This window comes from Sphaeramia orbicularis, chromosome 6, assembly GCF_902148855.1.
Source record: "Sphaeramia orbicularis chromosome 6, fSphaOr1.1, whole genome shotgun sequence".
Lineage (NCBI taxonomy): Eukaryota > Metazoa > Chordata > Actinopteri > Kurtiformes > Apogonidae > Sphaeramia > Sphaeramia orbicularis.
The window spans coordinates 57,596,099-57,608,618 of record NC_043962.1 but is presented as its reverse complement, the minus strand read 5'-3'; the positions used below and the strand labels follow the sequence as shown (position 1 = coordinate 57,608,618).

The 12,520-nt window shown below is 41.4% G+C and overlaps 2 protein-coding genes across 4 annotated transcripts in view; both read left to right on the top strand.

Annotated features, from left to right (window-relative positions):
- ppip5k1b (diphosphoinositol pentakisphosphate kinase 1b) overlaps window positions 1-4,455 on the top strand; it is a 73,797-nt gene extending 69,342 nt beyond the window's left edge. The window contains exons 26-28 of one of the 3 annotated variants that reach the window (XR_003935571.1): window positions 2,180-2,296; window positions 3,427-3,733; window positions 3,766-4,455. Coding sequence is in view for 2 of the 3 variants with exons in the window: in XM_030135990.1 (XP_029991850.1) it covers window positions 2,180-2,296; window positions 3,427-3,518 (209 nt within the window). In the remaining variant the exon portion in view is untranslated. Of the gene's footprint in view, window positions 1-2,179; window positions 2,297-3,426 lie in introns of all 3 variants that reach the window. The other 2 variants (XM_030135990.1, XM_030135992.1) reach the window with 2 other exon arrangements.
- Window positions 4,456-8,150: 3,695 nt separating this feature from the next.
- Window positions 8,151-11,182, top strand: LOC115420415 (DNA-directed RNA polymerase II subunit RPB1-like). Its single transcript, XM_030135650.1, has 2 exons — window positions 8,151-8,191; window positions 10,079-11,182. The coding sequence occupies exons 1-2, from the start codon at window positions 8,151-8,153 to the stop codon at window positions 10,557-10,559; spliced, it is 522 nt and encodes a 173-aa protein (XP_029991510.1). The 3' UTR covers window positions 10,560-11,182.
- Window positions 11,183-12,520: the final 1,338 nt, after the last annotated feature.

The following is a 12,520-nucleotide window of genomic DNA, read 5'->3' as shown; positions in this document are numbered from 1 at the left end:
TTATCAATTAATCGTTAATCGATCAATAAGGGCAACCAACTAACGATTAATGAATTAATCGATAATTTTCATCCCTAGTTCTTATGTTTACAAATTTGTCTGAGTGGAGGAGATGACAGGTCATTAATGATTTGGAACATTAAACATGACTTTGTATATTTGATCATGTTTTCCCAGTTCAGGAGGTTATATTTGTGTAACATATGGGGCAGTGGTGATACTGCATTAGTTTCCTCTCAGTATTTTTATTGTCTGTTTATAGATAGATAGATACTTTATTGATCCTTTGCAGGAAATTGTTTGGTTACTACAGTTGTACAAAAAACACACTGACCCATCACCACAGACATCCCACATACAACCAACAATGGAAGGAAGAAGTGGTAAAAACAGAATAAAAGATATATGAATATATAATATGTGCAATAAAAGTAATGTGAAATAATACAATAAAACACCTGTAGTATGCACAGCATACAATAATTTATCGCCCAATGATGAGGCTTCCCATTTTTGGGACTTCTTTTCTGATCAAGCTCTGTCTGATCAAGCTTCAGCCACAAGTCTATGGCTGAAGGTGCTCACCACCACAGTCTGCTAGAAGCTGCACACAAGAGGCTCAGACATGTTGAAGGACTTTAATCTCCGTAGGAAATAAAGTCCACTTTGGCCCTTCTGGTGCAGAGTCTCCATCTGACAGGACCAGTCCAATGTGTTGTCCACACTGTAAAAAAAAAATCTGTAGTTTAACAGAATTTTCACTGTTTATTTGACAGATTTTTCCTGTATTTTTAAAATACAGGAAAATATCAATGAAATGACAAAAATAGACTGTGATTTTACATGTCAAATGTACAATAACAGGAAAAAACTGTAACTGCAGTTTGTTTCATAAACATACTTTTCTGGTTTAAATGTTTAAAAGTTTGATATTGTTCATCCAAACATCCAAAAGGTTTGAATCTTTCAGATTTTTAATCCCACTAACAGACTTGTGAGGACTAGTATATGGATCAAACTGAAAGGCCTTTGGGTGTTGGACCTGGGCGCTGGGCTGTGGTGGTGGTGTGGTTCAGGTCCAGTTGTGTTCGCTGGTCGTCGTTCTCTCAGATGATGGTGTGTTCAGGTCAAAGGTCACACAGCTGTGGAACCTGCTGGACTTTGAGCTCATGGATGTGTGAGTGTCGCTTAAAGAGGAACTACACAAGATTTGACTGTTTTGGTCCTTCACTGTTTTTCTGTCATTTTTCTCTCCCATCACTAGTCCTACAGACATAGTTCATTAAAGGTCCTGTACAGATGTTCTGTGTTCTGTTCAAGTCTCATTTTTATATATATGTCTGATCATAGTCCACAGTTTAAAATGAGATGATCTTCACCAAAATAGGTTCTTTCCAAATGCTTTTTCCATCTTCCCTGGTTGGGTCAGACCAGACTGGACTGATTTATGGCAGACTTACATCACCATGACAACAACACACCGACCGGCAGAGTTTAGTAGAAAGAAGTCAGATGAACGAGTGAGGAGTCAGATGAACGAGTGAGGAGTCAGATGTGTCCTTGAACTAAACAAAGGGATGAGTTGGATTTCTTTAGTTGTACTGGTAGACACTGGAACTGGAGCTGCACTGGAACAAAGAAAGAGAAAACTAAAGGTTCGAGTGAACGAGGCCAGACTCAGAGGGAAACCTGTGCACTGAACCCATGGATAGAACTAAGGACAGAGTTAAAGGACTGAAAACAGCTGCAGTCGTCCCTCTTCCTTCTCCACAGGTTCAGAATGCTTCTGTTCTTCACACACATGCATGTGAACATTGGATTGGACTCCAGTGTGTGTTGGTAGCTCAGTCCAACACTAACGCCATGTTTCCACTATGTGGAACTGGCTTGACTCGACTCTGGTACCAGGTCCTGTTCCTGTAGACCGTCTCCATTATAGGAGACCACCCACTGTACAGAACCTGGACGTCACAGCGATGCAGCACGTTGCTGATAAACTCACTTGTTGCGTGTTGTCTTGTCAAGCTCATGCTGAATTTTTACATCTGAACCTCCTCCATAAACCATGGTGTAGTTTTACAGGCTGTCATCATGTGGATTCACCTACCGACAGATTTACTTGTGTGTGTGTGTGTGTGTGTGTGTGTGTGTGTGTGTGTGTGTGTGTGTGTGTGTGCAGCTCTGTCCAGTCTGTTCGACTCTCAGACCTCTGCGTCTCCGTTCGGTTCTGCTCCTCTGCTGTCGTCCTCGGGGTCGGAGACGTCCCTCCGTCCTCTGAACCAGACGCTGTGGTATCGTGAGTCTGTTTTCTGTCCGTCTGGTGCATGATGACCACAGGACACGCCGCTGTGTGCTGGGGCTGTACAGACACACTGGGGGGGGGGTCATGGTGCATTCAGGTGCACAACAGTGACACCACATACAGCACAGTGTGTTCAAGTGCATGTTGTAAATTCCAGAATCTTCCCTCCAGCGATCATAACGGTTGCTTCAGAGAATGGTGTGATTCCAATGAGCCCGTTTCCATCCACACTAATACTTCAAACATCATCTGATTTCTGTGATTATTATTGATTATTGATCATATAAACAGTCTAATCTGATCTGTTTGATCAGATCACATCAGTAATCTGATTATAATCAATCAGATTAACCCACTTGGATTGGTCTCCAGTCCTCTTGTGTCTTCTGCATGTGTTCAGGTTCATCTGATTTATTTCATCCTTTTACGTCTGAACAGGTGGAAAAACTGTAAAAGTCATAGAAAACTGAAGTTACACAGTCCAACGTCAGTTAAAGACAGAAACAGGAAGTTTGATTCTACTGTAACTACATATGTACGAACTCTGACAGAAATCCGATAATGGACTGGAGCGTCTAAACCAGGGTTTACGATTATCGCATTTCTGAAGTGCATGTAAACGCATCATATCTGATTATCACAGTTATCTGATTAATCCCACTGATTGAATGTGATGGTGTTCAGGGGTGTAGCGGTGCACAGAAGGTGGGTCGGATGTTCAAAGGGTGATGTTTCACTTTCGGTTTATGATAGTTACGAAGTGCCACACACACACACACACACACACACACATACACACACACACACAGAGGTCTCCTTCACTGTGCTGAAACGTATCAAAAATGTACAGAACTGAAGACCCCTGGACTGAAAACATACCAAACTGAAATTTCTGTACGGTTCCACCCCTAATGGTCGTGTAAACGGACTCACTGACACCACATACAGCATGGTGTGTTCAAGTGCATGGTGTAAATGCAGGAATCTTCACTGCAGTAATCATAAAGGTTGTTTTAGAGGGTGGTGTGATTGACCTTGTACTGACACCAGGGTGTGAAGCTCCTCCTCATCTGTCTGTTTGTTTGTTTGTTTGTTTGTTTGTTTGTTTGTTTGTGGTCCCTCAGACAGCAGTGTTCCCTCCAGTGCCGTCTCCAGCGCCGGCCCCTCCTCCCCCATCACAGAGAACTCAGGTCTGAATTTCAGTTTCAGCGAGTAGCCCCGGTGCCTTCTGGGTAGGGAGTCCAGGCCTCCTCAGGTCCACCTCCTGGTCGGTCTTCTGAACTGCACTCAGTCTCCTCTGGACTTGGACCCGGTCCTGGTCGTCCTGGTTCAGTCTGGTTCTGCCATCCACAGTCAAGGATTCACACAAAGGCTGAAAACTAACACACACTGGAACCATCAAACACAAGTGGACCCCCTGGACCCTCTGAGGTCTGGACCATGGACCCCCTGGACCCTCTGAGGTCTGGACCATGGACCCCCTGGACCCTCTGAGGTCTGGACCATGGACCCTCTGGACCCTGTAAGGTCTGGACCTAGGACTGTCGTGGACCCTTTCAGTCTCCTGTTTGTGGTTTTTCTGTCGTTGTGTGTCGCCATCACATGTCAAACATTATTTAAGCCAAACCTGGTTGGTTTTAAAGTCAGTCCTATTTGTTTTTTGTCCGCTAATGAATGAAGAACCTGCCAAACCAAAGTGTCGGTAAAAGCTGGTGTTATCGTTTCTGTCAGATCAGACAGCTTCTGCTTTAAACCAACGTCATTCCAACTCATTGACTCCACTTTACTGGTTCATGAACAGATCCTCAGTACGCGTCCTTTATTGATTCTGTCACTAGTTGCTTTTCCATCAGACATCTGCGCAAAACTTTACCAATATTTACTAAATGTTGAAAAAACAGAAGTGCGTAATGTCGGCTTTTCCATTAAATCACAAATGTGATGATTTGTTTATTTATTCTTGCGAGAAGACATGAGAAGTCATTCCATAAACATGAACATAAATATGGTGTTGATTTACTTACATATTACCACTCTATCTCCAATTAAATTAGAAAATGATGTGGTTTCCTGCTGTGTCCACTAGGGCTGTGTATTGGCAAGAATCTGACAATATGATACAAATCACAATACTGGAATCACGATGTGATATATCATGATACTGTTAAAAAGGCAATTTTTTTTTTTAGGATTATTTCCTTGAAGAATTGAATTCCAGCAGAAATCTACACAAATACTAAACACATTTTTATTGGATCCCAACAGGATCTAATGTTCTATCACAAAATGTTCCTGTGTTCAAACTGAAATTCTGTTTTACAGACGGTTGGGAGGAGCTAATTAGGGCTAGTTTGTCTAGAGTAAACTGTAAACAAGTCTGTCAGAACGCAGGTGAAGAGACGGGACTCCAGTCTGCCTTCCAACAGCCGTTATTTGGTGTTCCTTTATACAGATGTAGCTGCACACACACACACACACACACACACACATATATATATATATATATATATATATAATGTATGTATATACTTCAATTTAATTTGGTCTGAAACAACAAACAAACAAAAGTCATTAAATTCAAACCTTTACAGTGCTCAATCATCATAAACAAATCAAACACACATGCATACAGAACCCCAGTGTGTTTCCTGGTTTACATACAACATGGAAACTGAACCCATAACCCACCGAAGAGAAAGAATACAATGGTGCCATCTAGCGGTGTTAAATAAACGAACATGGCGACCACATGTACACACGATCTACAACTTTATATCCACCCCTGCACCAACACAACAATGAATAACAAGTGTTCCATCACTACATAACTGTACTATGTAAAAGCTCATTAAGGAGCTCTGAACTATGCATCTGAAGGACCGCGGCCCTAAGCTAACAGGTTAGCATGGCTAACAGAATTACACAGAAAATTACACCTACACTGACCGTATGTAATGAACACGCAGAACATGGACTTACTTTTTTTCATTAACTTGTACTTAAGACATCTGTGGTAAAGACGAACACAGAAAAAGAGTTTATACTTTGGTGAGTCGCTCACTATAGAGGGTCTGCACATACGTCACTGCCCCCCCAGGCCACGCCCCTCTCAGTCAGACTGAGTGTCTTAAACCAACCTGCTCAACATGATGGAGTATAGCAGTAAACACAGCCAGAGCAAAGGACCATGGGAAATCTGAAATGAAATGAAGGAAAGTTGGACTGGACATGGATCTGTACCAGCTACCAAAGAACAAGTGGTCCAAAACTAGGACCAGAACCAGCTGGTCCAAAGGGTCTAAAACTAGGACCAGAACCAGCTGATCCAAAGGCTCCAAAACTAGGGCCCAGAACCAGCTGATCCAAAGGGTCTAAAACTAGGGCCCAGAACCAGCTGATCCAAAGGGTCTAAAACTAGGGCCCAGAACCAGCTGATCCAAAGGGTCTAAAACTAGGACCAGAACCAGCTGATCCAAAGGGTCTAAAACTAGGACCAGAACCAGCTGATCCAAAGGGTCTAAAACTAGGGCCCAGAACCAGCTGATCCAAAGGGTCTAAAACTAGGGCCCAGAACCAGCTGATCCAAAGGGTCTAAAACTAGGGCCCAGAACCAGCTGATCCAAAGGGTCTAAAACTAGGGCCCAGAACCAGCTGATCCAAAGGGTCCAAAACTAGGACCAGAACCAGCTGATCCAAAGGGTCTAAAACTAGGGCCCAGAACCAGCTGATCCAAAGGGTCTAAAACTAGGGCCCAGAACCAGCTGATCCAAAGGGTCTAAAACTAGGGCCCAGAACCAGCTGATCCAAAGGGTCTAAAACTAGGGCCCAGAACCAGCTGATCCAAAGGGTCTAAAACTAGGGCCCAGAACCAGCTGATCCAAAGGGTCCAAAACTAGGACCAGAACCAGCTGATCCAAAGGGTCTAAAACTAGGGCCCAGAACCAGCTGATCCAAAGGGTCTAAAACTAGGACCCAGAACCAGCTATTCCAAAGGGTCTAAAACTAGGGCCCAGAACCAGCTGATCCAAAGGGTCTAAAACTAGGGCCCAGAACCAGCTGATCCAAAGGGTCTAAAACTAGGGCCCAGAACCAGCTGATCCAAAGGGTCTAAAACTAGGGCCCAGAACCAGCTGATCCAAAGGGTCTAAAACTAGGACCCAGAACCAGCTGATCCAAAGGGTCTAAAACTAGGGCCCAGAACCAGCTGATCCAAAGGGTCTAAAACTAGGGCCCAGAACCAGCTGATCCAAAGGGTCTAAAACTAGGCCCAGAACCAGCTGATCCAAAGGTCATTTCCAGTCCAGTGTGGACTGACCCCAGTGAATATATGCATGATCTACTGGGACTGAGCAGATTTACTGAGTCTAGTTCAGATCCAGTCCTTTATCCAACACAGATACTACTGCTGTGGACCAGCAGGGCACCACTGCATTCTGGGAAATTAGCAGATTTACACCACCTGGTTTAAATGAACACATTATTCTGATATTATTATGGCTTTAGTGTCAGAATATGACGACTTTAATCTCAAACGAATGACATTTTTGTTAAATTATGAGTTTTTTTAAACTATGACTTTATTCTCATAACATTGTGATTCTTTTTGTTTTCGACTTTATTCTCATATAATTCCAGGTCTTATCTCCATATTTTCTGACTTTCTTCTGGTAGTGCCCAGTGTTTTTCTTTTCTTCTGTGGTCCTAATACTCCGTCGTAGCTTTATTCTCCAGTTCCTCCGTATTTGTAAAACTAGGTTGGCCTCAGTTTCAGTTAGTTTACTAATCATGTAGGAGCACAAGGTTCACAATCACAAAATGAGACAAAAACCAGGAAAGATCTGATCATGAAACCAAGAGCTGCACTAAGAAGGACCGTTAGCCAAAACAACAGGTCATTTCAGGTCTGACTGGAGCCAAAACTTCAGCATCAGTGAATGTTAGCTGACACCAAACAGGATCCACAGATCTAGGTTTGGTTTCCTGGATTTGTGGATCCATCTCCTTCTGTTTTCTTTGTCTTTGGGTGTCTGTAAACGATAGCTCCCACTGCTTTAAGAACCTGAAAATACAATCAATGAACAACAGCTCTGACCCATTTTGGATTCAATCTTGTTCTTCAGTTTAGACAGGATTGAAGCCAACGCTGTCACTCATCTGCCTCTGTCTGACACTCAGTGGGCGGAACCACAGTGACTTCCGCTAGCGCTGACATCACGTGCAGACCCTTTATACAGTACATGTGCTTCACATCAAGAAACAGGAAATAAACGAAACAATGCGAGATCATATACATAATCTTGCGTGACTTCCCTAGTGAAGAGCTGAGCCTTTGTTTTCCAGACATTCCAGTTTCAGATCCTGTTCAAATGTTCAGATTCTATTAGTTCACAACTAACATCAGAACAGTGTTTGAGTTCAATCCCAACAAAGGAACGAACATTACTGAATAAGAGTGTTAAATAATGATAAATAAAATATAAACAAAAAAGAAAAACAAAATGAACCTCCACAATAAAAATATCGATACAGTACTTTTTTAATATCGATACAGTATCGTGAAATGAAATACTGCGATCTACTGCAGAACCGATATTTTCATACAGCCCTGGTGTCCACACATACCCACACGTTTCTTCTTCGCTTGTTGTAACGTCCGTCAACATCCAATTTTTTTAATTCACCTGATTCTAGTTGCGAAAAAAGGTCTTTCCGTTGCAGTTTTTGCGTGAAAACTACCTCTTACCGGCACAAAAACTTTTATTTGAAAAATGAAACTTTTGGTGAAATTGTCATTTTTCCATTTGGTAAATTTTTATGCACAAGTTATATTTGCGCAATTTGAGGGTCGATGGAAAAGAGACGAGTGGGTCTGGAGTTCAATGAGCTGCTGTTGGTTGTTGGTTTTTTAGTTTTTGGCGCTGTGTATAAATTGCGTCTTTGAGTGTAGTAGTTGTAGTCAGGACCAACGGCGGTCCAGTCGGCCTTTTCTGCTGTTGTGTCTTTTGTTTGTGTGACAGAGACAATCATTCATTTTATGTTAAAGAACGTAGACCCATCCCCTTTATTCTGGTCTGATCTGACCCACAAACAGGAGGATCGATTAAAAAAAACGGATCTGGAACGACCGTCCTCTGCAGAGACAACATTCACAAAGGACATGATCTGTGTCTGTCCTGGTATTATTCATATTTATAAGAATAAAGAGGCGACTTTTTCAAACTCACTTTCTTTCAGGTTCCACATTCACACCAGTTTGATCTAAAAATAGGCTGGACCAGTAAAATAAGAACAGAATAATCTATAAATAATGACTCATAATTACTCCAAATCTTTGTTTTAGTGCAAAAAATAACTAATGAGTAGAGATGGAACCATATGAGAATTTCAGATCACAGTTATTGTGACCAAAACTATCACAGTTATCATTATTATCGCAGTATTATTGAAACTGTGCTCAAAATGTTCAAAAAGTACTGATACACACACTGAAAGAATTGAACCAAGTTGTATTTTGGAAGCCCTGCGATGAACTGGCGACATGTCCAGGGTGAACCCCGCCTTCGCCCCTTTGTAGCTGGGATAGACTCCAAGCGACCCCCGTGACCCTAGTGAGGATAAAGCGGGTTCAGAAAATGAATGAATGAATGAATGTATTTTGGAAAAAAAATATATATATATATATATACACATAATTGGTGCAATATCCCTTCTGTGTCAGAAACATTCACATATTAACCCTTAGTGGTCTGAGTCTATTCTGTCTGTTTTTCAGTCCTTTTGATTTAGCCTTTATATACTATAGAAACAAATGTTTACTATACCCATGTTTGGATCTGTTTTTTCAGCACAACTTCATCTATATCATGTCTATAATTTTTTTCACTTTAACCTACTGTAAAAACAAAAGGACAAAAACACACACACACACAAAAAATCCAATCTGAAAAATGTATATAATTTATTGCATAAATAACTCACAGATGCTTAATGAACCTTTTCACAGACTTTAAAAGTGAATATTGGTTCAAATATTAGATAAAGAAAATTAAAATTGTAATAAATTCAAACTATACTCAAATATTTGACATTAAAGCAGATCTTTACATCGGGTTTTTCCCCTAAAAGTGTGGTAATCAAACACAGTTATTATGAGAATTAGAATTTAAACGGTAATACTAACCGTCTGCAGTTTTACCGCCGTTTATCGTTATACTGGTAATCGTTACATCCCTACTTATGACTACCTTAATAATTTATACATTATGAAAATATTTACATTTACAATCTATCCTTTCACAAAAAAATGGGAATAACCTGAGAGAAAAAAAAAGAAATTTCTATTAAAAAAATAAGTGTAATGTTAATATTCTGCCTCATCCTTTCTACATGTTTATTACAGATCAGACGTTTAATATTCGGCAGAATGTTGGTAAAAGTACACGTAATTTTCTTTAGACATTTCAGGTTCTTCATATTTTACTGTTCAAAGATAGTTTGTAAATGGAAACATTTTCATAATTTCATATTTTTATTTCACATTAAACCAAGAGGACAGTGTGTGTTTGGGATTCTTTACAGGTTATTCTGCTGTTTGACTTTAGATCAAACTGGTCTGAATGTGGAACCTGAACTAAAACCAGTTCAACCCATCCTGGACTGTTTACATCATCCTGTGGGCCGGATTAGAACCTTTGGTGGGCCGGTTTTAGTCCACGGGCCGCAGGTTTGACAGCACGGTTCTAGAGCTTTGTAAAGACGGTGTTGTTTCTGAGGAAGGTCTGACACTGCAGCTGCCGCTTCACCGTCTGCAGCTGCCGCTTCACCGTCCGCACCTGCCGCTTCACCGTCTGCACCTGCCGCTTCACCGTCCGCACCTGCCGCTTCACCGTCCGCACCTGCCGCTTCACCGTCCGCACCTGCCGCTTCACCGTCCGCACCTGCCGCTTCACCGTCCGCAGCTGCCGCTTCACCGTCCGCACCTGCCGCTTCACCGTCCGCACCTGCCGCTTCACCGTCCGCACCTGCCGCTTCACCGTCCGCAGCTGCCGCTTCACCGTCCGCAGCTGCCGCTTCACCGTCTGCAGCTGCCGCTTCACCGTCCGCACCTGCCGCTTCACCGTCCGCACCTGCCGCTTCACCGTCCGCACCTGCCGCTTCACCGTCCGCAGCTGCCGCTTCACCGTCCGCAGCTGCCGCTTCACCGTCCGCAGCTGCCGCTTCACTGCACAGACTGTGTGGGATTCCTGCTGTTTTCTGAGTTAAAGGGAGGAACCACTAAAAATTAAATGAAATTTAGTTTAAATCTGGAACCAAATCCTGTTTTATTTTTGAATCACAGTTGAACAGGGTCGGTTCATTTTCATGTTCTAATCCGAGGCGCTGAACGTCCTCCAGTAGAAGTTCAAATACTGGTGTAAACGCAGGAGAACCTGAAGCTGAACTGAAGCTCATGTCGTTAATGTGAAGCTGATGAAACCATTTGAACCTCAGATCGAATCAGAACGTCCGACTGAAAACCACCTGGAACTGAAACTGAACCATGAGTCTGAATACGGTGGGTTTTCTGTCATTTATGTCATTTTAATCTTTTCATCTTGTTGCATCTTAGTTTTTTTTTTTTTAACACTTTTTTCTTTTTTGCTTCTTCTATGATTTTGCCATTTTCATCAGTTTCATCCTGTTCCGTCTCTTTTTTTTTTTTTGTCTTTCTCCTTTTTAAATTTATTTATTTAGTTAGTTTTCATGTCGTTTTCTACGGAGCCCCTTTGGTGATGTGAGGAAAAAAATATTAATGTGCGTCCACCAAGGTTATTATCGTTAATGAAAACTAATGAAATGACCAAAACTAGAATTGAAAAAACATTTTCGTTAACTGAAATAAATAAAAAGTAGAATTGAAAGAAAAAAATGATAACTGAAACTGTATTGTGTGTTTACAAAACTAACTAAAACGGATAAAAATGATGGATAAAATTCCCTTCGTTTTCATTTTTTCTCAATGTCGGATTGATACAAAATCAATTTCTTTGTCTCTCTCAGTTTTCTGTGCTGTCTCCATACGACACTTTTTGCTCCGTCACTTGTGTTCACTTGTGGTTTCCAGTCGTCTTCTGGTCCCCACTCTACCTGGAAACATGGAGACTAAAGCAGCAGAGTCCTGTCTGGGATTGATTTGAATAGGAGCACAGAGAAGAAGAGAAAAGAGACCACTGAACTACAACTGAACTACAACTGAACTACAACTGAACTACAACTAAACTACAACTGAACTACAACTGAACTACAACTGAACTACAACTGAACTACAACTAAACTACAACTGAACTACAACTAAACTACAACTGAACTACAACTAAACTACAACTGAACTACAACTGAACTACAACTGAACTACAACTAAACTACAACTGAACTACAACTGAACTACAACTAAACTACAACTGAACTACAACTGAACTACAACTAAACTACAACTAAACTACAACTAAACTACAACTAAACTACAACTAACATTTAGAAAAAAAAGAAAACTAATAAAAACATCAAACCTGCTCTAAAAACTCATTAAAACGAACTGAATTAGAGAAAAAAAAGTCCAAACTAAATAAAACTAAACTAGAATGAAAAATCCCAAACTATTTGAACCTTGATGGAAAAATCATAATGCAACAGTTTTTTTCAGATGCAGTTTTTCACATTTTTACAGAATGTTCTTTGTGGTGGACAGTTGTCTTTTTTGTATAAAGTTGTGAAGCTCTTGTCCACAGATGTGGACAGAAAAGCCCCAGCTGGGTCTGAGGAGGTTCAAGGTCACTGTTCCCAAAGCGGACTCAGTTTAATCTCCACAGAATTCTTTTTCCTCCTTTGACTCTCAGTTCCGTTCATGACCTGCGCTGGAATTCCACCCAGAGAAACAGAGATGATGAGCTGAAGATGAACCGACCTCATGCACAAACTGAATGTTTTTAGTTTGACTGTAGAGCGACCTGAAGCTAAAAGTATTTATGTGATTCTTTTATGTTGGAGGTGATGTATTAAAAACGATGAAAGCTGTGACATGTTTGGTGTGTGTTTCTGGCTTCACATGTGTGTGTTTGAGGTGAAACTGGTGAGTTCAGAGGCTCCCAGGTCCAGACGTCTGATGAACGCCTGTCACCAGAGAATACAGGAGATGGCTGAACCCTTTCATGCACACTGGTCAGTCCAGTGGTCACTCCA